Source organism: Pogoniulus pusillus, chromosome 21 (genome assembly GCF_015220805.1).
Source record: "Pogoniulus pusillus isolate bPogPus1 chromosome 21, bPogPus1.pri, whole genome shotgun sequence".
Lineage (NCBI taxonomy): Eukaryota > Metazoa > Chordata > Aves > Piciformes > Lybiidae > Pogoniulus > Pogoniulus pusillus.
Window position 1 is genome coordinate 2,314,433 of NC_087284.1, and position 21,695 is coordinate 2,336,127.

The 21,695-nt window shown below is 49.7% G+C and overlaps 1 protein-coding gene across 2 annotated transcripts in view; it reads left to right on the top strand.

Annotated features, from left to right (window-relative positions):
• The window catches only part of ANKH (ANKH inorganic pyrophosphate transport regulator), a 152,202-nt gene extending 130,820 nt beyond the window's left edge, over positions 1–21,382 (top strand). For both annotated transcript variants that reach the window (XM_064160787.1, XM_064160788.1), the window contains 4 exons: positions 8,967–9,096; positions 11,549–11,672; positions 14,442–14,541; positions 20,343–21,382. In XM_064160787.1, coding sequence (XP_064016857.1) covers positions 8,967–9,096; positions 11,549–11,672; positions 14,442–14,541; positions 20,343–20,462 — 474 coding nt within the window. In that variant the 3' untranslated portion in view covers positions 20,463–21,382. The remainder of the gene's footprint in view (positions 1–8,966; positions 9,097–11,548; positions 11,673–14,441; positions 14,542–20,342) is intronic.
• The last annotated feature ends 313 nt before the right edge of the window (positions 21,383–21,695 follow it).

Sequence of the window (21,695 nt, forward strand, 5' to 3'; positions counted from 1 at the left end):
AGAGCAAAACTGTAGCCAGTAGAATATCCTGTGTCCTGTGAAAAGTTAAGCAGCCTAATTCAATGGTGAGGTACAGGCACTGTCTGAACTTAGTGACCCAACCCTGCCTGGAAAATGCCACCAAAGTATTGTCAGCAGCACCCAGGGAGAAAGCAGATGTGCCATGCTGTTAGTGCTATTAGAGAGTGAGTACATTGTGCACCTGCTGGCCTAGCTTCACTAATGAATCATTTTGTGCTTTGTTACTCTAAACTATAAGGAAACCTGGGGGAGGTGGGAGGAGAAATATAGGGGGGACTATCAGGTGCTGGAGCAGGTGCAGAGAAGGGCAACAAGGCTGGGGAGAGGTCTGGCAAACATGGCCTGTGAGGAGCAGCTGAGGGAGCTGGGCTGGTTTAGTCTGGAGAAGAGGAGGCTGAGAGGGGGCCTTACTGCCCTCTACAGCTACCTAAAAGGAGGTTGTAGTGAGGCTGCAGCTGGTCTCTTCTCCCCAGTTACTAATGCTAGGACAATAGGAAATGGCCTCAAGTTGCATCAGGGGAGGTTTAGGTTGGCTGTTGGGAGGAAGTTCTTTCCTGAGCAGGTGCTCAGGCACTGGCACAGGCTGCCCAGGGAGGTGGTGGAGTCACCATCCCTGGAGGTGTTTAAAGGGAGAGTGGATGTGGTGCTTGAGGCTATGGTCTGGTGATGAAGGCTGCTGGGATGAAGGTTGGACTGGCTGATGCTGGTGCTCCTTTGCAACCATAGTGATTCCTAGTGATGAGATGTATCCCTGTATCCCAGTATCACCAAGGTTGGAAGAGACCTCACAGATCATCAAGTCCAACCCTTTACCACAGAGCTCAAGGCCAGACCATGGCACCAAGTGCCACGTCCAGTCCTGCCTTGAACAGCTCCAGGGACAGCGACTCCACCACCTCCCCGGGCAGCCCATTCCAGTGTCCAATGACTCTCTCAGGGAAGAACTTTCTCCTCACCTCCAGCCTAAATCTCCCCTGGTGCAGCCTGAGGCTGTGTCCTCTTGTTCTGGTGCTGGCCACCTGAGAGAAGAGAGCAACCTCCTGCTGGCCACAACCACCCCTCAGGTAGTTGTAGACAGCAATAAGGTCTGCCCTGAGCCTCCTCTTCTCCAGGCTAACCAATCCCAGCTCCCTCAGCCTCTCCTCGTAGGGCTGTGCTCAAGGCCTCTCCCCAGCCTCGTTGCCCTTCTCTGGACACGCTCAAGCATCTCAATGTCCCTCCTAAACTGGGGGGCCCAGAACTGAACACAGCACTCAAGGTGAGGTCTAACCAGTGCAGAGTACAGGGGCAGAATGACCTCCCTGCTCCTGCTGGCCACACCACTCCTGATGCAGGCCAGGATGCCACTGGCTCTCTTGGCCACCTGGGCACACTGCTGGCTCATGTTCAGGCGGGTATCAATCAGCACCCCCAGATCCCTCTCTGTCTGGCTGCTCTCCAGCCACTCCGACCCCAGCCTGTATCTCTGCATGGGGTTGCTGTGGCCAAAGTGCAGCACCCTGCACTTGGAGCTATTGAAGCCATCCCCTTGGACTCTGCCCATCTGTCCAGGTGGTCAAGGTCCTGCTGCAGAGCCCTTCTGCCCTCCAACCCAGCCACATCTGCCCCCAGCTTGGTGTCATCTGCAAACTTGCTGATGACTGACTCCATGCCCTCATCCAGATCATCTATGAAGATGTTAAAGAGGATGGGGCCCAGCACAGATCCCTGAGGGACACCACTAGTGACAGCTGCCAGCTGGATGTGGCACCATTCACCACCACTCTCTGGGCTCAGCCCTCCAGCCAGTTCCTAACCCAGCACAGAGTGTTGCCATCCAAGCCATGGGCTGACAGCTTAGCCAGCAGTTTGCTGTGGGGGACAGTGTCAAAGGCCTTGCTGAAGTCCAGACAGACCACATCCACAGGCCTCCCCACATCCACCAAGCAGTCACCTGATCATAGAAGGAGATCAGGTTGGAGAGGCAGGATCTGCCCTTCCTAAACCCATGCTGGCTGGACCTGAGCCCTTTGCCATCCCTCAGGTGCGCTCTTATCACCCCCAAGCTAACCTGCTCCATCAGTTTCCCTGGCACTGAGGTCAGGCTGACAGGTCTGTAGTTCCCAGGTTCCTCCATCCCACCCTTCTTGTGGATGGGGACCACGTTGGCAGTTTCCAGTCTCCTGGGACCTCTCTGGTGAGCCAGGACTGCTGGAAAATGATGGAGAGCAGCTTGGCCAGCTCAGCTGCCAGCTCTCTCAGTACCCTGGGATGGATCCCATCTGGTCCCATGGACTTGTGGGTGTCCAGATGGCTCAGCAGGTCCTGAACTAATTCCTCATTGATTTCCAGGGGAACACACTGCTCCCTGACCCCATCCCCCAGTTCAAGAGGCCACTTGCCCTGAACTCCTCCCTCCTTACTGTTGAAAACTGAGGCGAAGAAGGCATTCAGGACCTCAGCCTTTTCTACATCATCAGTTATAGTGTTCCCCTCCTGGTCCAGTAAGCAGTGGAGGCTCTTCTTGCCCTTCCTTTTAGCACTGATACATTTATAAAGGTGCCTTTTGTTACCTTCACAGAGGTGGCAGCCTAAGTTCTAGCTGGGCCTTAGCCTGTCTGATTTTTCTCCGACATGTGCTGAGGGCTTTGGTTTAGTCAGGGACTTGTCAGTGTGAAACCAATGATTGGACTCGATGAGCTTGGAGGTATTTTCCTGTCTAAGAAATTCTGTGACTCTGTGTCTGGAAAGCAATTGTCTGAGGAGAGGAAGTGAAGTTAACAGATTTTTCTGGTTTCCTTTGCTCCCCCTGCTGCTTGACAGATTCTCTGCTGGCTGTCCTCAGCCTTGCAACACCCTTTTGTGCTGGTTTGAGCCTAGCTGGGTATTTTGGTGAGAAGAATTAGCTGATAGGCTGTGCAAAGGAAACAGTGGTGATGGCTGCTGCACTCATAGGCTTGCTGAGGTGGATATGAACAAGAACACAAACATAGATAAGGGAGTCTCTCTCTGGGCTTTTTGGGCTGCACTTCTCTCTCTAAGCTGCCTGACTAATCCATCTGCTTCCTAACCCCCCTGGCTGACCCTCAAAACCCACCTTGTCTGGGGCAAAGTCTGGGGTAAGGTAGAGGGGTGGGGAGAAGGTGGCAGGGTGGTTGGGAGCCCCTCCTGGGGACTCTGGTTTCTGGCAGGGCTGCTGTGTCTCTGTGTTACTTTTTCACTTGTCTGTTTCTGCCTATAGCTGTAGCTATTGTAAGTACCTGCTTGTGTGTTGTGCTGAGCTGTAAGTATAAAGCTTCACTCGGTTTCCAGATGGATTGAGTCTAGTCTGGGTGATTTCAGAAGTGTGGGGGAGCAGGGAACCCCCAAACTCACACCTTTCCAAAGACAGAGTTCATGGAAGTCTATGGTGGCTTGCACAGGCCTGGGGTTTAGTAGCCATGAGAGGATGTCCTTGTGATTCAAACCATCAGCCTTAGGACAAACCCCTTTCACATGTGACTGACATTTGCACTGCACACAGATCCAGGGCTTTTTGTTCAGGCTGAAAGAGCCTCAGGAGCCCTTCAGGTCCTGCTTCTGGCTCAGAGCGGAGTCAGCTGTCTGGTCATAGCTGTAGGACCCTGGGGCTTTGGCTCATCTGGTCTTAAAAGCCTTCTCTTTCCCACACAAGAAAATGAGTCGCTTTCTGCCCACTTCAGAACCACAGGAGATGTGAGCAGAGCATCATGAGATACCTCAAGAGACCATCAGACTGCAGGAACCTTCCCTTCCTCCCTTTCAGCTGCTAATTCTTTTTAATGTCTTTATTTTTTACCCACCAAAGCTGTGTATCATAAACTCAAACTGCTGCAACTGGTCTGGCTGTGCAGAGACTGCTGCTGGGGTGATGTACAGCAGAGATGGCAAATGGTCCTGCAGCAAGCTTCCCCAGCTAGCCACTTCTGCTTTTCTGTAGCCTTAGAGGTGGCTGAGGCCCCATCCCTGGAGGTGTTTCAGGCCAGGCTGGATGAGGCTGTGGCCAGCCTGATCTAGGGTAGGGTGTCCCTGGGCATGGCAATGGGATTGGAACTGGCTGCTCCTTGTGATCCCTTCCAACCCTGACTGATTCCATGGCTCTATGATTCTATGACTAGCTACATAGTCGTTTAGACAACTATATTTTCAAGGTCAGCAAAGGTATGGATTTGGAGTGGCCATAAGAACAGTACTTAGAAATCCATTTTTTTCCCCAATGTCTGGCCAAATAGGTTGTTGAAGAGAGTCAAATTCATGTTTTGCACACTGATAAAAGTGAAAATGAGATATTATTTTGACTCACAAATATATCTGCAAGGTGAGATCAGATGATCATGTAAGCTGTGAAAGAAGCCAGAATTATGTTTATGTGAGAAGGAGGCCATGGAGATGTTTGGCAAATGAGGAGATTGGACCATGTAAGACAGGCTGGGGTTTGATTTGTTCATTGCATACTCCAACAGGCAAAATCATATAGAATCATAGACTCACAGGATCAGTCAGGGTTGGAAGGGACCACAAGCAGCATCTTGTTCAAACCCCCCTGCCATGGACAGGGTCACCCTACCCTAGACCAGGCTGCCCACAGCCTCAGCCAGCCTGGCCTCAACCACCTCCCTGGGAAACCCATTCCAGCCTCTCACCACTCTCATCACCAACAACTTCCTCCTCACATCCAGCCCGAGCCTCCCCACCTCCAGCTTTGCTCCATCCCCCCCAGTCCTGTCACTCCCTCCCCAGCTTTTTTGTAGCCCCCTTCAGATGCTGGCAGGCCACAAGAAGGTCACCTGGGAGCCTCCTCTGCTCCAGCCTGCACAGCCCCAACTCCTTCAGTCTGTGCTCATAGGAGAGGTGCTTAGATTCTGCAGTAATAGAAGTGATGACCTCAGCTGGTAATATCCTAGAAGACCTGAGGTACAATTCAAAGCTGAGATGTGTACTTCAGGTGTAAAGGGGATTTCCTCTTTTCTTACTGGGTACCACATATCACGAAAGGGAATAGAGAGGTGATGAAAAAGGCATGGAGTGGTCAATTAAGATGAAATCCTCAATACATGGAGTGATACCTGAAGATGAAACCCCTCTCTTGGACAGCCATATTCCTTCAAATATAGCAAGCTCAACAAATGGGAGGAAACATCTGCTGAGAGCTGTTTTGCAGGAGAAAAACATGAATATTTCATGAGAGGAACCTTTAACCAATTAACAGAATCTTTCCCCTTGGGAAAATCTGTCATTCCACTCTTACTCCACCCTAGCATATGTCTCATCTGTTTTTAAAACAACCCATTTTGGATTTCATAGCTTCTTTCTGTGGAGCATACAGCCACTATGTGGCCAGTTCTTACTACGTCCAGTTCGGGGCTCCTCAGTTTAAGAGAGATGTTGAGATACTAAATCATCAGTAAGTTTGCAGATGACACCAAGCTAGGAGCAGGTGTGGAGCTTTTGGAGGGTAGGAGAGACCTGCAGAGGGACCTGGCCAGGCTGGATGGGTGGGCAGAGGCCAATGGGATGAGATTGAACAAGGCCAAGTGCAGGGTTCTGCACTTTGGCCACAACAACCCCAAGCAGCACTACAGGCTGGGGCCAGAGTGGCTGAGAGTAGCCAGGCAGAGAGGGAGATGGGGGTACTGGTAGAGAGTAGCAGAACATGAGGCAGCAGTGTGCCCAGGTGGCCAAGAGAGCCAATGGCATCCTGGGCTGGCTCAGGAGCAGTGTGGCCAGCAGGACAAGGGAGGTTATTCTTCTCCTGTGCTCAGCACTGCTCAGGCCACACCTTGAGTGCTGTGTCCAGTTCTGGGCTCCTCAATTCAAGAGAGATGTTGAGGTGCTGGAAGGTGTCCATAGAAGGGCAACAAAGCTGGTGAGGGGCCTGGAGCACAGCCCTGTGAGGAGAGGCTGAGGGAGCTGGGGGTGTGCAGCCTGCAGCAGAGGAGGCTCAGGGCAGAGCTCATTGCTGTCTACAACTACCTGAAGGGAGGCTGTAGCCAGGTGGGGTTGGGCTCTGCTGCCAGGCAAGCAGCAACAGAACAAGGGGACACAGTCTCAAGTTGTGCCAGGGGAGGTCTAGGCTGGATGTTAGGAGGAAGTTGTTGGCAGAGAGAGTGATTGGCATTGGAATGGGCTGCCCAGGGAGGTGGTGGAGTCGCTGTCCTTGGAGGTGTTGAAGCAAAGCCTGGCTGAGGCACTTAGTGCCATGGTCTGGTTGACTGGATAGGGCTGGGTGCTAGGTTGGACTGGATGATCTTGGAGCTCTCTTCCGACCTGGTTGATTCTGCAGTTCTATGATATTGTGCCTTTGTCATCAGGCAGTGTTCCTTCTACGTGAAGATTGCACTGAAGCTTTCATAGCTCACTGAAAGACTCTTTTGTGCCTTGTATTTACCAATTAATGTGCCAAAGGACAGGCATCTTCCTGCAGATGCCAAGAAGCAAATCAGCCTGGCACCATGCAGATTGCTACCTAGATGACAGTAGCCTCTGCTAGTGTAATTTACCATAATGCATGATGTAGCAGGTCTCTAAGGGTGTCAGCCACCAGAATAAATGGAAACAGCTTCCAGAAGTTGCCAGAGCTATTCAAAGACTGTTAGTTTTCAAGTAGTACTTCAAGAATTCCTTGCCTCCAGATTCACAGGTAGGATGGTGCAGCATCCCAAGCAGTCTCATGAGCAGTCTTTTGGGTTGTTTCAGGGTTTCTGTGGAAGTTTTCCTGTTGTGTATGGAGTACACAGCATGTTCTTTAATAAAAAGAACACAACTGAATGGATCTGTGGCCTGAGGGCACCACTTCTGCAGGACTATGTTGAACACCTTTGCCTTGCTATCATACATTTGCTATCATACATATCAACAGTAACAGTATCAGCAGCATGTTTAAGCTCCTGATCTTAGATCTGGGCCAGATGAAAATGTTTCCTTACTAAAACACTGAATCTGAGTAGAAACAGGGGTGTCTTAAACAGAGCAGGTAGTGTAAAAATCAAGTTTCTTGCTGTTTTGCTTTTCTCAGCAGTTAGGCCATTTGAGTGCAACCATTTGCAGGCACCATAAAAACTCTTCCCATGTGCAGCAGTCTTGGTGTGTTTAGTGGTTCTGGGCATCACCTGCCCACCCCCCCCCAAATAGTCACCCAGACTAAATTCAGCTGCCTGGAAGTTAAAGAATGAAGCTTTATACTCATAGCTTAGCACAATTTACAAGTGTGTGTATATATATACACTATATATTTACAACTATATACTGTTATATACAAGTTAAAAGTAATACAGAAACAGGAGACCCCTCCCAGAAATCCACGTGCCCAGGAGGGGCTCCCAACCACCCTTCCACCTTCTATCTCAAGTTGTGCCAGGGGAGGTCTAGGCTGGATGTTAGGAGGGAGTTGTTGGCAGAGAGAGTGATTGGCATTGGAATGGGCTGCCCAGGGAGGTGGTGGAGGCACCGTGCCTGGAGGTGTTGAAGCCAAGCCTGGATGAGGCACTTAGTGCCATGGTCTGGTTGATTGGCCAGGGCTGGGTGCTGGGTTGGACTGGCTGAGCTTGAAGGTCTCTTTCAACCTGGTTGATTCTGTGATTCTATCCACCCCCTCTATTATCTCAGAATCTCTCTTACATACAAGGTGATCTGGAAAGGTCAGCAAGGGGTGTTAGAAGCAGAATGATTAGCTGGAAAATGTGCAGGGTCAGGCAGAAGAGTTAATGTGCCAATAGCCAGGCAGGTTCTGTCTTACCTATGTGTGTGTCCTTGCTTTCATATGTCCCAGCAGGGCGAATGAGTAATTTACCACTGTATTGTCTTTTCAGAGCCAATAATCTGATTTCCCTCATTAAAATATACTAATCAGCCTCAAACAGCACAGTATGAGAACCAAAAAGAGTGGGAATTGCTTCTGAAGCTAACATACCTCTCTTCTGTGCACCTGTGCACTCTGTATTTGAACACAAGCTGAATACACATATATCACAGTATCACAGTATCATCAGGGTTGGAAGAGACCTCACAGATCATCAAGTCCAACCCTTTAGCACAGAGCTCAAGGCCAGACCATGGCACCAAGTGCCACGTCCAGTCCTGCCTTGAACAGCTCCAGGGACGGCGACTCCACCACCTCCCCGGGCAGCCCATTCCAGTGTCCAATGACTCTCTCAGGGAAGAACTTTCTCCTCACCTCCAGCCTAAATCTCCCCTGGCACAGCCTGAGGCTGTGTCCTCTCGTTCTGGTGCTGGCCACCTGAGAGAAGAGAGCAACCTCCTCCTGGCCACAACCTCCCCTCAGGTAGTTGTAGACACACTGCACGTGTGTTTAACATCAGCAGAGTTATCTGCTCATCACTAGAGTAAACAAAGGTTTTAGAGGAGAAGAGTGTATCTGTGCTAGTTTGAAGCTAGCTGGAATGTTTTGGTGAGAAGAAATAGATTACAGGCTGTGAGAAGAAAACAGTGGTGATGTCTACTGCACTCATAGGCTTGCTGAGAGGTATTAGGACAATGTAAATGTAGATAACTGCTCTTTGTCTGGGCTTTGGGCTGCCTCTCTCTCTAACCTAACCTGCCATCTCTGTGATTAGTCCACCTCCTTCCTACCCCCCCTGGCCAACCCTCCAATCTTCCTTGGGCATAAGGCAAGATCTGGGGTAAGGGAGAGGGGTGGGAAAAAGGTGGAAGGGCAGTTGAGAGCCCCTCCTGGGGACTCAGGTTTCTGGGAGGGGAGCTGTGTTTCTGTATCACCTTTTACCTTGTCTATTGCTGTCTATAGCTGTATATGCTGTAACTACCTGCCTGTATATTGTGCTCAGCTGTAAATGTAAAGCTTCATTCAATTCCCAGAGCTGCTGTGTCCAGTCTGGGTGATTTTGCTTAGTGGGTAACACCCAAACCATCACTCTATCTTTTGTTGTGCTCCCCTTCTGAAGTATAAACACTTTTAATTTTGTTCTTTCCAGCTCTGCTTCGTGATGTTTTGGACGCCCAATGTGTCAGAGAAGATTTTAGTTGACATAATTGGAGTAGACTTTGCTTTTGCAGAGCTGTGTGTTGTCCCATTGCGCATCTTCTCCTTCTTTCCACTTCCAGGTAAAAATCACGACAGTAAAAACTCTGTAAGCTCAAAACCAAACCAAGTGTGGATCATGCTCATAGAGTCTAGCATGGCTCTACGTATGAAAGTGGCTATGTGCACAGCTGGCCTAAGTAACACTGTTTTCACTGACGCTGGTATAGAGCAACACTTTTCACAGCAGTAGTCAAGCTGTCCTGGGTTAGGGTGGATCCCTCCCCTGGTGGAATAAACTCACCACAACACAGATTTTTTGGGGGAAAGCCAGGGAAAACTGAAATCCTATTTCTTATAGTTTAAATCTAACAGCATGTACCAGAAATTAATAATGGCTTATGAATTGTGACTATTCATTTCTGTATGCACATTAGTTTTTATTATTAATATTCAAAAATCGAGGGAAATCCCTGAGGTTCTTCAGGTTTTCAGTTGACAGGAAGCAGTTGCACAGAATTAAACAGTTTAAACCATCAGAACTTGGAAAACAATAAAGCAAGAACAGGAAAAGTTCTAACTAATGCCTTTGGAGTCCTGCCATTCACTCCAGCATATCCTCATGACACCTTTGGTCCCTCAGTAAGCCTCCTGTATGAAAGATGCTTTCTAGCTCGCCATGATCCCGGGGTAAAATGCAGATGTTTGAGGCAGAGGAGGAAGGAGAAGCTGCTAAGCCCCTGGTGTGAGCTGCATACACACAGCGCAAACAAGGAGAGGCTCCGTGCAGACAAAGGCACAGTGCAGAAAGGCTAACTGCAGAAAGGCAGAACACAGAAAGGCTGAAGGTAGAAGGGCTGAAGGTAGAAAGGCTGCTGTAGAAAGTCATGGTTTCCAAATCATCCCCCTTTTTACACTTGAGTTTGAAATCCAACTGGCCAGTAGACAACAGCACCAATGTTGTGGCCAGTGAGTTCAAAGCTTCCTGCCTCCTTCGACTACACAGGCACGGTGAGGGCAGCACAAGACACCTGACACGAGGTGCTAAGGCCCCCAGCCCTCAAGGCTTTGCTGGGGCAAAACCCTTATTATTTGCTCATCTACTCACTCCCAGACCCCAGCACAACAGAAGGAGGAGAGCCAGGGTTAAACCTGCCCGGCAGGATTTATGCCCTACCAGGACACAGTATAAGGAGAAATAAACTACTAGAGAAATATCCTAACCTTAGTGAGGATGGAGAACAGGTCAAGCAGCAGTGAAGCAGCAAGATCAGCAGCAGCCAAAACAGCAGCAGGCATAGCTGAAATGGCAGAAGCAGCAAGGGGAAGGTCCAAGCTGTGCTTCCAGACATAAAGCTCTTGATGCTTCAATGAAATGATATTAACTTATCCATTGTTGCCATTCCATGGCCTATCCCTAGGATGTTCACCTCTCCCCTGTGCCTGAGCTAGAAATCCAGCTCAAACAGCCACACAAGATACATCTGTTATGGTAAAAGCAGTGTCACAGGCTCACAGGATGGTAGGCGTTGGGAGGGCACCAAGGAGATCATCGAGTCCAATCCCACTGCCAGAGCAGGACAATCCTATCTAGCACAGGTCACAGAGGAACACATCCAGACAGGCCTTGAAAGGCTCCAGAGAAGGAGACTCCACAGCCTCTCTGGGCAGCCTGTGCCAGTGCTCTGGGACCCTTACAGTCAAGAAGTTCTCCCATGTGTTGAGGCAGAACCTCCTGTGCTGCAGCTTGCACCCATTGCTCCTTGTCAGTGTCATTAAGCAGATTTCTGACTGCCAAAAACCAAGCCTGCATTCTGTCTGTTGTAGTTAACCAAGAACATGCACACATGGGTGGGAGTAGCAATAATTGTGTGGCAAGACTGAAGTTCTGGAGTTACCTATTCAGAACAGCATCTAGAACAACCTCCATGGTGTCCCCACCACATCGGTCTCCCCTTCTGCTGCCCCACTCAGTAACACAGACTGTAAACAATACAGACCAAAACTCCATGGCCCTGCTCAGAAGAGAGGAAATCTTCACAGCTCTAATCAATGTGTTTTCACCCAAAGCCTTTATTACCTGCTACATCATTCTGCTTACATGACAAGGCAGTTTTGCAGTAAAGGTGAACTGCAGATGCAAGAATAGGTACAGTGCAGGTTGTCGTTTAGTTTGCACTGAGCAGTTTCAGTGTATACCACACAGGAGCCAGGTGGGAAACTTTCCTTGACATGATTACTCTTTACAGAAGGGGAATAGATTGTTTGGTTTTAATGAAGAAAACAGACTCCCATAAACTGGTAGCTTTGGGAAGGGTTGCTGCCCGTAGAAGTCCTTTTTAATCAGTATAAGAAAGCAATTTGAAGTCAAGACCTTTGTTCCTAGTAGGGTTTCCCCAGTGTGCAAAGTTACCAGAAACAAATTTCACCCTGGTTATTTTTTGAGCATGAAGAAAAGCTTCCTTTGAGGTGACTGACTCTTCTACTAACCATGCCTCCCTTTCTCCCCATCCCCATCCTCTGTTTTACCAACAGTGACTGTCAGAGCGCACCTGACTGGTTGGCTGATGACTCTGAAGAAGACATTTGTGTTGGCACCCAGCTCGGTGCTGCGGATTATTGTCCTCATCACTAGCCTCATCGTGCTGCCTTACTTGGGGTAAATCATTGTTCTCCACAGAACTGTAAAGCATTAACCCTCCTGGGGTCCTGCTGACTCCTGCCCAGGGGTGGTGGTTAGCCCACTCCCACTGCTGCCTAACCCCCTATGAAAACAGAGGAACTTCCTGATCCTCTCTCACCCTGCCTCCCTGCTTGACAGCATCACCTTCCTGTTTCCTGCTACTCTTTATTTCACCACGTGGCCATCAGTGCATGCAGTGTGGGAAACCAATTGCCATCAATCTGGTTGTATTGACATATTTTGTATCTTGTTTTCCCTTCCCTGTAAAATCATAGAATCAACCAGGTTGGAAGAGACCTCCAAGATCATCCAGTCCAACCTAGCACCCAGCCCTATCCAGTTAACCAGACCATGGCACTAAGTACCTCAGCCAGGCTTTTCTTGAAGACCTCCAGGGACGGGGACTCCACCACCTCCCTGGGCAGCCCATTCCAATGCCAATCACTCTCTCTGACAACAACTTCCTCCTAACATCCAGCCTAGACCTCCCCTGGCACAACTTGAGACTGTGTCCCCTTGTTCTATTGCTGCATGCCTGGCAGAAGAGACCAACCCCACCTGGCTACAACCTCCCTTCAGGTAGTTGTAGGCAGCAATGAGCTCTGCCCTGAGCCTCCTCTTCTGCAGGCTGCACACCCCCAGCTCCCTCCTATACCTTTTGTAACTCCCCTACCTCAAATACCTTTTATGAATTGTTAAAATGTTCTCTTTTCACTTCCAAATCGAAGTGAGACCATTTATTTGGGGGTGTTTTACCTTTTATTCTCTACATCTAATTCATAGAATCATAGAATCAACCAGGTTGGAAGAGACCTCCAAGCTCAGCCAGTCCAACCTAGCACCCAGCCCTATCCAGTCAACCAGACCATGGCACTAAGTGCCTCATCCAGGCTTTGCTTCAACACCTCCAGGGATGGTGACTCCACCACCTCCCTGGGCAGCCTATTCCAATGCCAATCATTCTCTCTGTGGAGAACTTCCTCCTAACATCCAGCCTAGACCTCCCCTTTCCTTTTCTTTGAAAAAAACCAGGGGGAAGAGGGAAAGGCCTCCTATAAATTGTTATTAGTTCTATTAACTATATTTGAGTCTCTGGGAACCTTAAAGTAGAACCAAGACAAGAACCTCTGCATTTCTGTTTCTTGCCAATTCGTGTGGAGGTGCTGGAGCAGGTCCAGAGGAGGGCAAGGAAGCTGGTGAAGGGTTTAGAGAATAAATCTTATGGGGAGCAACTGAGGGAGCTGGGGCTGTTTAGGCTGAGTAAGAGGAGGCTGAGGGGAGACCTCATTGCTGTCTACAACTACCTGAAGGGAAGTTGTGGAGAGGCTGCTACTGGTCTCACAGGTAGTTGGAGACAGAACATGGGAGAATGGCCTCAAGCTGAGACTGTGGAGATTTAGATTGGACATTAGGAAAAAGTTTTTCACAGAGTAGTCAAGGACTGGAATGAGCTGCCCAGGGAGGTGGTGGAGTCACCTACCCTAGATGTGTTTAAGGGTCATTTGGATGTGGTGCTTGGGGATATGGTTTAGGGTAAATCTTGCAAAGTAGGGATATAGATTGGACTTGGTGATCCTGAGAGGATCCAACCTGGATATTTCTGTGATTCATGGTTGAATTTGCATAGCTCAGAACATTCTCCCCAAAGAATAACCATAATAAAAAGCCTAAATAACGTATCTGGAAAAGAAACATTTCCAGCTGTACAAGTGTGACTGCTCCAGAGGCAGGCACAACTCTGAGAAAACACACAAGTCCTGAAGAGGCAAAAACATCTCCTAAGGGGAATTTGTTTCCATTTTATTAAATGTAGTTCTGAAAGCTAGTGGGAAAATAGTACTGTGTCCAGTTTGGGTCAGCACAGCACAGGAGGGGCACTGAGGTGCTGGAGCAGGTGCAGAGAAGGGCAACAAGGCTGGGGAGAGGTCTGGCAAACATGGCCTGTGAGGAGCAGCTGAGGGAGCTGGGCTGGTTTAGTCTGGAGAAGAGGAGGCTGAGAGGGGACCTTACTGCCCTCTACAGCTACCTAAAAGGAGGTTGCAGTGAGGCTGCAGCTGGTCTCTTCTCCCCAGTTACTAATGCTAGGACAAGAGGCAATGGCCTCAAGTTGCACAGGGGAGGTTTAGGTTGGCTGTTGGGAGGAAGTTCTTTGCTGAGCAAGTGCTCAGGCACTGGCACAGGCTGCCCAGGGAGGTGGTGGAGTCACCATCCCTGGAGGTGTTTAAAGGGAGAGTGGCTGTGGTGCTTGAGGCTATGGTCTGGTGATGAGGGCTGCTGGGATGAAGGTTGGACTGGCTGATGCTGGTGCTCCTTTGCAACCACAGTGATTGCTAGTGCTGAGATGTTGTGCTGAGGGCTTTGGGTTAGTCAGGGACTTGTCAGTGTGAAACCAATGCTTGGACTCAATGAGCTTGGAGGGCTTTGCCAATCTCACAAAGTCTGTGACTCTGTGGTTCTGTAATAGCTTGTTTGTAAATTACATTCTCTGTTCTGCAGCATTCTGTGCAGGGCTTTACATTCTTAGTCCATAGCTGGATGCAGATGATGTTTCTCAGTGTGTGTGAAGCCATGAAGAAACCAACAAGAAAAGTCCTTTAAGATACCAGTGATTATCTTTGCCGATGTGCTGTGCCTTTGAAGGAACTATTTCTAACAGCAGCTGGGTTCTATATGCCAGTGAATATTTAATCACAAGTCATGCATCCTCACACGACCATGACTGTTGTCTTTCTGTACTGCCCACAGAGTTCATGGAGCCACTCTCGGCGTGGGATCCCTGCTGGCTGGTTTTGTGGGAGAGTCCACCATGGTTGCGATAGCAGCCTGCTACGTCTATCGGAAACAGGTATCCCACTGTCACACTGTCACACTGTCACAGCATCACAGTATCACAGTCTCACCAGGGCTGGAAGAGACCTCACAGACCATCAAGTCCAACCCTTTACCACAGAGCTCAAGGCCAGACCATGGCACCAAGTGCCACGTCCAATCCTGCCTTGAACAGCTCCAGGGACGGCGACTCCACCACCTCCCCGGGCAGCCCATTCCAGTGTCCAATGACTCTCTCAGGGAAGAACTTTCTCCTCACCTCCAGCCTAAATTTCCCCTGGTGTAGCCTGAGGCTGTGTCCTCTTGTTCTGGCGCTGGTCACCTGAGAGAAGAGAGCAACCTCCTCCTGGCCACAACCACCCCTCAGGTAGCTGTAGACAGCAATAAGGTCTGCCCTGAGCCTCCTCTTCTCCAGGCTAACCAATCCCAGCTCCCTCAGCCTCTCCTCGTAGGGCTGTGCTCAAGGCCTCTCCCCAGCCTCATTGCCCTTCTCTGGACATGCTCAAGCATCTCAATGTCCTTCTTAAATTGAGGAGCCCAGAACTGAACACAGGACTCAAGGTGTGGTCTAACCAGTGTAGAGTACAGGGGCAGAATGACCTCCCATCGAGTCAGACATCAGCAAGTTTGCAGATGACACCAAGCTGGGGGCAGATGTGGCTGGGTTGGAGGGCAGAAGGGCTCTGCAGCAGGACCTTGACCGCCTGGACAGATGGGCAGAGTCCAAGGGGATGGCTTCAATAGCTCCAAGTGCAGGGTGCTGCACTTTGGCCACAACAACCCCATGCAGAGATACAGGCTGGGGTCGGAGTGGCTGAGAGCAGCCAGACAGAGAGGGATCTGGGGGTGCTGATTGATACCCACCTGAACATGAGCCAGCAGTGTGCCCAGGTACCAAGAGGTAAGAGTTAGGCTCTGCAGAGCCTGCTGAAAGCAGTCCATGAATAGAATGGAATTTAGCTCAAATCAAAGGGTACACTTTCAAAATGTAACTCCCCCTCACCCCCAGTTTGCTTTGCTTCCCTGTGCAAGAGTGTGCAACTTTGGAATTCTTTGGGTTGAAATAAAACCAGAAGTGCCCTTCAGCTACTAGTGGGCATTCAGGCTGTGGAACCAGGCCATGTGACACACTGGTCTGAATTAAGCCTCTTGCTCCTCAAAACATGGCTATCCTGTCTTTATCACCACCTGTTTCACACTGTAGACCTGGTATTACAATACAACAGAGCTTCTTTATGGAATCGTAGAATCAACCATCTAGAAGACACCATTTATTTGGGGGTGTTTTACCTTTTCCTCTCTACATCTAATTCATAGAATCATAGAACCAACCAGGTTGAAAGAGACCTCCAAGATCATCCAGGCCAACCTAGCACCCAGCCCTAGCCAGTCAACCAGACTATGGCACTAAGTGCCTCAGCCAGGCTTTGCTTCAACACCTCCAGGGGTAGTGCCTCCACCACCTCCCTGGGCAGCCTATTCCAGTGCCAATCACTCTCTCTGCCAGGAACTTCCAGCCTAGACCTCCTCTGGCACAACTTGAGACTGTGTCCCCTTCTTCTGTTGCTGCTTGTCTGGCAGAAGAAACCAACCCCACCTGGCTACAATCTCCTTTTAGGTAGTTGTAGACAGCAATGAGCTCTGCCCTGAGCCTCCTCTGCTGCAGGCTGCACACCCCCAGCTCCCTCAGCCTCTCCTCACAGGGCTGTGCTCCAGGCCACTCACCAGCTTTGCTGCCCTTCTCTGGACACCTTCCAGGACCTCAACAACTCTCTTGAATTGAGCAGCCCAGAACTGGACACAGCACTCAAGGTGTGGCCTGAGCAGTGCTGAGTACAGGGACAGAATAACCTCCCTTGTCCTGCTGGCCACACTGCTCCTAATGCAGGCCAGGATGCCATTGGCTCTCTTGGCCACCTGGGCACACTGCTGCCTCATCTTCAGTACTATCTACCAGCACCCCCAGGTTCCTTTCTTCCTGGCTGCTCTCAGCCACTCTGTCCCCAGCCTGCAGTGCTGCTTGGGGTTGTTGTGGCCAAGTGCAGAATTCTATGATTCCATGATTCTCTGTGTAGACACAGGAACTATTCACCCAAGCTAATTTCTATGTACATGTGTATGTAGTTCTACATGTTAATTTCTATTTCTCCATGAAAGCAGATAAGCTAAACTTGGATAAAAAGTAGTTGCTTACTTATTTTGCCTTCTACAGAAGTGACTTAAACCAAAACATACTCCTGCTGCAGTAGAGGATAAGAGTTTGCAAATGCTGAAGCAGCCAATGATTTTCCCCGAAAGAAAGGCCACAAGGATGCTCAGAGGACTGGAGCACCTCTGGAGACAGGCTGAAAGAGTTTGGGCTGTTCAGGCTGGAGAGGAGAAGGCTCATCCTTATTGTGGCCTTCAAGCATCTGAAGGGGGCCGACAGGAAAGCTGGAGAGGGACATTTTACAGTGTCTGGTAGTAATAGGGCTGGGGGGAATGGAGCAAAGCTGGAGGTGGGGAGATTGAGATTGGATGTCAGGAGGGGGTTTGTCACCATGAGGTGGGAAGACACTGGAACATGTTGCTCAGGGAAGTGGTAGAAAGCTTGTGCCTGGAAGCTTTTAAGGCCAGGCTGGAAGAGGCTCTGAGCAACCTGAGCTAGTGTGAGGTGTCCCTGCCCATCGAAGCAGGGTGGAGCTGGGTGATCCTTGAGGTCCTTTCCAGCCCTGACAGTTTTATGATTCCATGGTTCCCATAGGCATACTTGTTGACACACTACAATCTTGCCTGTCCAGAGTAGCAGTGATACATGGATTTCAGAGGATATCCCACTAAATGAAGTCAAACAGAGGATAAATATTGGCTGGGTGACTGGGTACATCACAGTACCTGCACGCAGAGTCCTCCAGCTAGGTGTTCAAGGCACTGTCTAGGACACCAGCTCCAACTCCAAGAGGGAAAGCTGTGGTTAAATAGTGCAGACAGACTCTGAATGGAAGCACAGAATATAAGCCTTGTGTTTACTTCTGTTCTTTTTGGATTAGATTAGTTACTAAGTGCCACTTCTATTTTTAGCACAAAATTCTGGAAGTCTAAAAGCCATATCACAGCTCACAGGATGGCAGGGGCTGGAAGGGACCCAAGGAGATCACCCAGTCCAACCCCCCTGCCAGAGCAGGACAATCCTATATGACACAGGTCACAGAGGAACACATCCAGACAGGCCTTGAAAGGCTCCAGAGAAGGAGACTCCACAACCTCTCTGGGCAGCCTGTGCCAGGGCTCTGGGACCCTTACAGTAAAGAAGTTCCCCCTTGTGTTGAGGCAGAACCTCCTGTGCTGCAGCTTACACCCATTGCTCCTTGTCCTATGCCAGGGAGCAGTGAGCAGAGCCTGTCCCCTGCTCCTGGCAGCCCTCAGATACTTATAAACATTTATCAAATCCCCTCTCAGTCTTCTCTTCTCCAGACTAAGCAGCCCCAGGTCCCTCAGCCTCTCCTCATCAGGCAGTGCCCTCCAGTCCCCTTATCATCCTCATGGCCCTCTGATGGACCCTCTCCAGCAGATCCCTGTCCCTCTGAAACTGGGGAGCCCAAAACTGAACACAGTATTCAAGATGAGGTCTCAGCAGGGCAGAATAGAGGGGGAGGAGAACCTCCCTTGAACCTCCCATATATTAGAATGAACTGAGCAGGGATGTGATGGCTCTGGAAGTTGAATGAAGGTTTATATTTGCAGCTGAGCACAATGTACAAGCAGGTATTGACAATATGTACAGAGATAGACAAGTTAAAAAGTAATACAGAAACACAGCAGCCCTCCCAGAAACCAGAGTCCCCAGGAGGGGCTCCCAACCACCCTGCCACCTTCCTCCCACCCCTCTACCTTACCCTAGACTTTGCCTTACCCTCAAGGTAGCTTGGAGGGTCAGCCAGGGGGGTTAGGTATCAGATGGATTAGTCACACAGATGGCAGGTTAGGTTAGAGAGAGAAGTTCAGCCCCAGAGAGACAGAGAGTGACTCTCTTACCTATGTTTATGTTCTTGTTCTTACCCATCTCAGCAAGCCTATGAGTGCAGCAGCCATCCCCATTGTTTCCTTTTCACAGCCTATCAGCTGATTCTTGTCACCATACACTCTAGCTAGGCTCAAACTAGCACAGCAGGCATCTCAGAACTTTTGGACCTCTGATCCATCCAACACAGCTGAGTCATTAGTACCTGTGGGGGACCTTCTGTCAGCTGTACAAGTGCTTTCTGTAAACCTCCACAGCCTGCTGAGAAATGGATAATAAGGAACAGATGCCTCAGCTTGTTTTGGAGTGGAGCTGAATGCTTCTTAGCTTTACTAATCCAGAACATCCTGGATGAATCATAGGACTCTTAAATGGCCTCCTGCTTCTGCTAGCCAAAAATACTTACACTGTGTGACCTTGGTGCCTTGGTGTGGTGGGGGACCGTGGCGGATCGGCAGTACCAAGCAAAGACAGAATGCTCACATTGTGTACAAGTCCTGCAGCTTGACATTTGAGAAACTGGACCTCCACCGCTGTCTCCCCTGCTAGAGCAGCTTCTCTTCTTTCATACTGTGTTCCCTTCTCTTCCTTTTCCCCCCCCTTTTTTTAACAACAAAAGCCTGTGATGTAAAAGATTCCAGATGCTCTCTTCCCTCCGGGCATTCTGAAGCCAGTTTTGGATAAGAAAACTTATCATAAGAGAGTCCTCTGTTAACTGCATTTATATTAGAGAGGAGAAAGCTGAGCCCCAGGAATGCTACAGAAACCTTCTAAGATAAACCAATTAATTAGTGACATGTCACAGAGACAAGTATTCTGGCTTTTAGTAGCACAGAAGTTCACCCAGTGTCCAGAGTTTCATAGAATCAGTCAGGGTTGGAAGGGACCACAAGGATCATCTAGTTCCAACCCCCCTGCCATGGCCAGGGACTCCCTACTCCAGATCAGCCTGGCCAGAGCCCCATCCAGCCTGGCCTTAAACACCTCCAGCCATGGGGCCTCAACCACCTCCCTGGGCAACCCATTCCAGCCTCTCACCACTCTCACACTGAACAGCTTCCTCCTCATGTCCAGTCTGAACCTATCCACCTCCAGCTTTGCTCCATTCCCCCCAGACCTGTCACTCCCTGAGAGATTTTTTGTAGGTCCCCTTCAGATCCTGGCAGGCCACAAGAAGGTCACCTGGGAGCCTCCTCTGCTCCAGCCTGCACAGCCCCAACTCTTTCAGTCTGTGGTCATAGCAGAGCTGCTGCTGCCCTCTGAGCATCCTCCTGGGCCTTCTCTGGACACACTCCAGCATCTCCACATCCTTCTTGTAATAGTGGCTCCAGAACTGGATGCAGTACTCCAGGTGGGGTCTCAGCAGAGCACAGTAGAGGGGAGAATCACCTCCCTCCACCTGCTGGCCACACTTCTCCTGATGCAGCCCAGGCTCTGCTTGGCTCTCTGGGCTGCAAGTGCACACTGCTGGCTCATGTTGAGCTTCTGGTCCCGCAGCACCCCCAGGTCCCTCTCCTCAGGGCTGCTCTCCAGCCACTCCCTGCCCAGCCTGGAATTGTGCTTGGCATTGCCTCCACCCAGATGCAGGACCCTGCAGTTGCTCTTGTTGAACCTCCTGAGGTTGGCTTGTGCTCACCTCTGCAGCCTGTCCAGCTCCCTCTGGATGGATCCCTGCCCTCCTGCCTGGCTGCTGCACCACACAGCTTGGTGTGGGCAGCAGACTTGCTGAGGCTGCACTCAGTGCCTGTGCCCATCTCAGGTTTGCAAGGCTGTGTTGATGCACACTGATAGGTCTGTGCCTGCTTGTTCCGCTCCAGAAAAAGAAGCGCAGCGAGGGCGACAGAGCAGCGGAAGGCGAAGACTCGGCCATGACGGACATGCCTCACACGGAGGAGCTGACAGACATCGTGGAGATGCGGGAAGAGAACGAGCAGTGAAGGAGGTGGTGCAGCCGTGGCCCGCAGGGACGGCTGGAGCGGCTCTGCGGCGTCGCTCGTCTCTCGCGCCCTTCTTGGTTGTTGGGTTTTATTTTTGTAATAAAGAGGCCTTGATTTCAAAGGTTTCAGGTAAATTCTCTAGCATACTGAGTATGCTCTCACTGCTGAGGGACCTAGAAAGAGGTCTTTGCTTTGCTGCTTTTTTTTGTTCCCCTTTCTTTCCAATGGAATCTGTTTTCTCACTCCTCGCAAACATAAAGGATACAATTGCATCACTGTAGAGTCTTCCTTCCTTACGCATATCCACCTCCTCTGGACAATCTGTGTCTGCCAGCCGTGGGCTGCCGCTGGCTCAGTGCTGCTGCCATAGTTCTACCCCTCCCCTCTGTCCTTTTCCTTCCTTTTCTTTAGGAGAAATGTAAAGGAAAAGACGTTTGGAATACAGAGCTTTATTTTACTTGCTTGAGAAACGACTTTGCTGCATAAACTAATAGAACTTTTCGTTCGGCCTCGTCACAAGAGCTTATACTGCACAGGGTACAAGACGAGGAGGAGCATGTAAGCCTTCACATACAGCGTGGAGAGAAAGCAGGCTCCCCTCTACTGTTAATCGTGTGTGGATGTGTATATATACACACACAGGTACATAAACAGAGACTTATATATTTATATATACATATATGCATACAATAAATAAACCACGCCCAGGACAAGAACTCTGGCTTTCATTCCAACAGAAAGAAGTAATCTTTTTAAGGAAGCAACCCCATTAATTCAGACTTTGCTTGAATCATCCAGCCCCACCTTACACATCGTTTTCGTTGGGGGGAAAAAAGAACAACCCATGCACTTTCCTCTTGTGAAGAGGGTGATTGAGAGGCTTTGACTGGATTTGAATTAAAAGATGTGTGTCTCAACAAGCTTTACCAAAGTTCTTGTCTGCTGATTTAACTTTTAGTTAGTGAGGTTGATTCGCGCTCTCTCTACTTGTTTCTGGTGCCTATATACATATATTTTTTTGTCTCTTTAAAGAGACTCAGATAATGCATGCAGGATGCTGTGGTAAGTCCCATTACTACCCAGAGCTCCATGGAATTTTTTATGTAGAAATGGACAGATGCTCACACACCTGCATGTGTGTATATGTGTGTGTGTGTGTATGCACTCCTTTTTATATGTGTATACACAGCTCCACAACACACATACACACATGTACGTTTTGCTACCATGTAT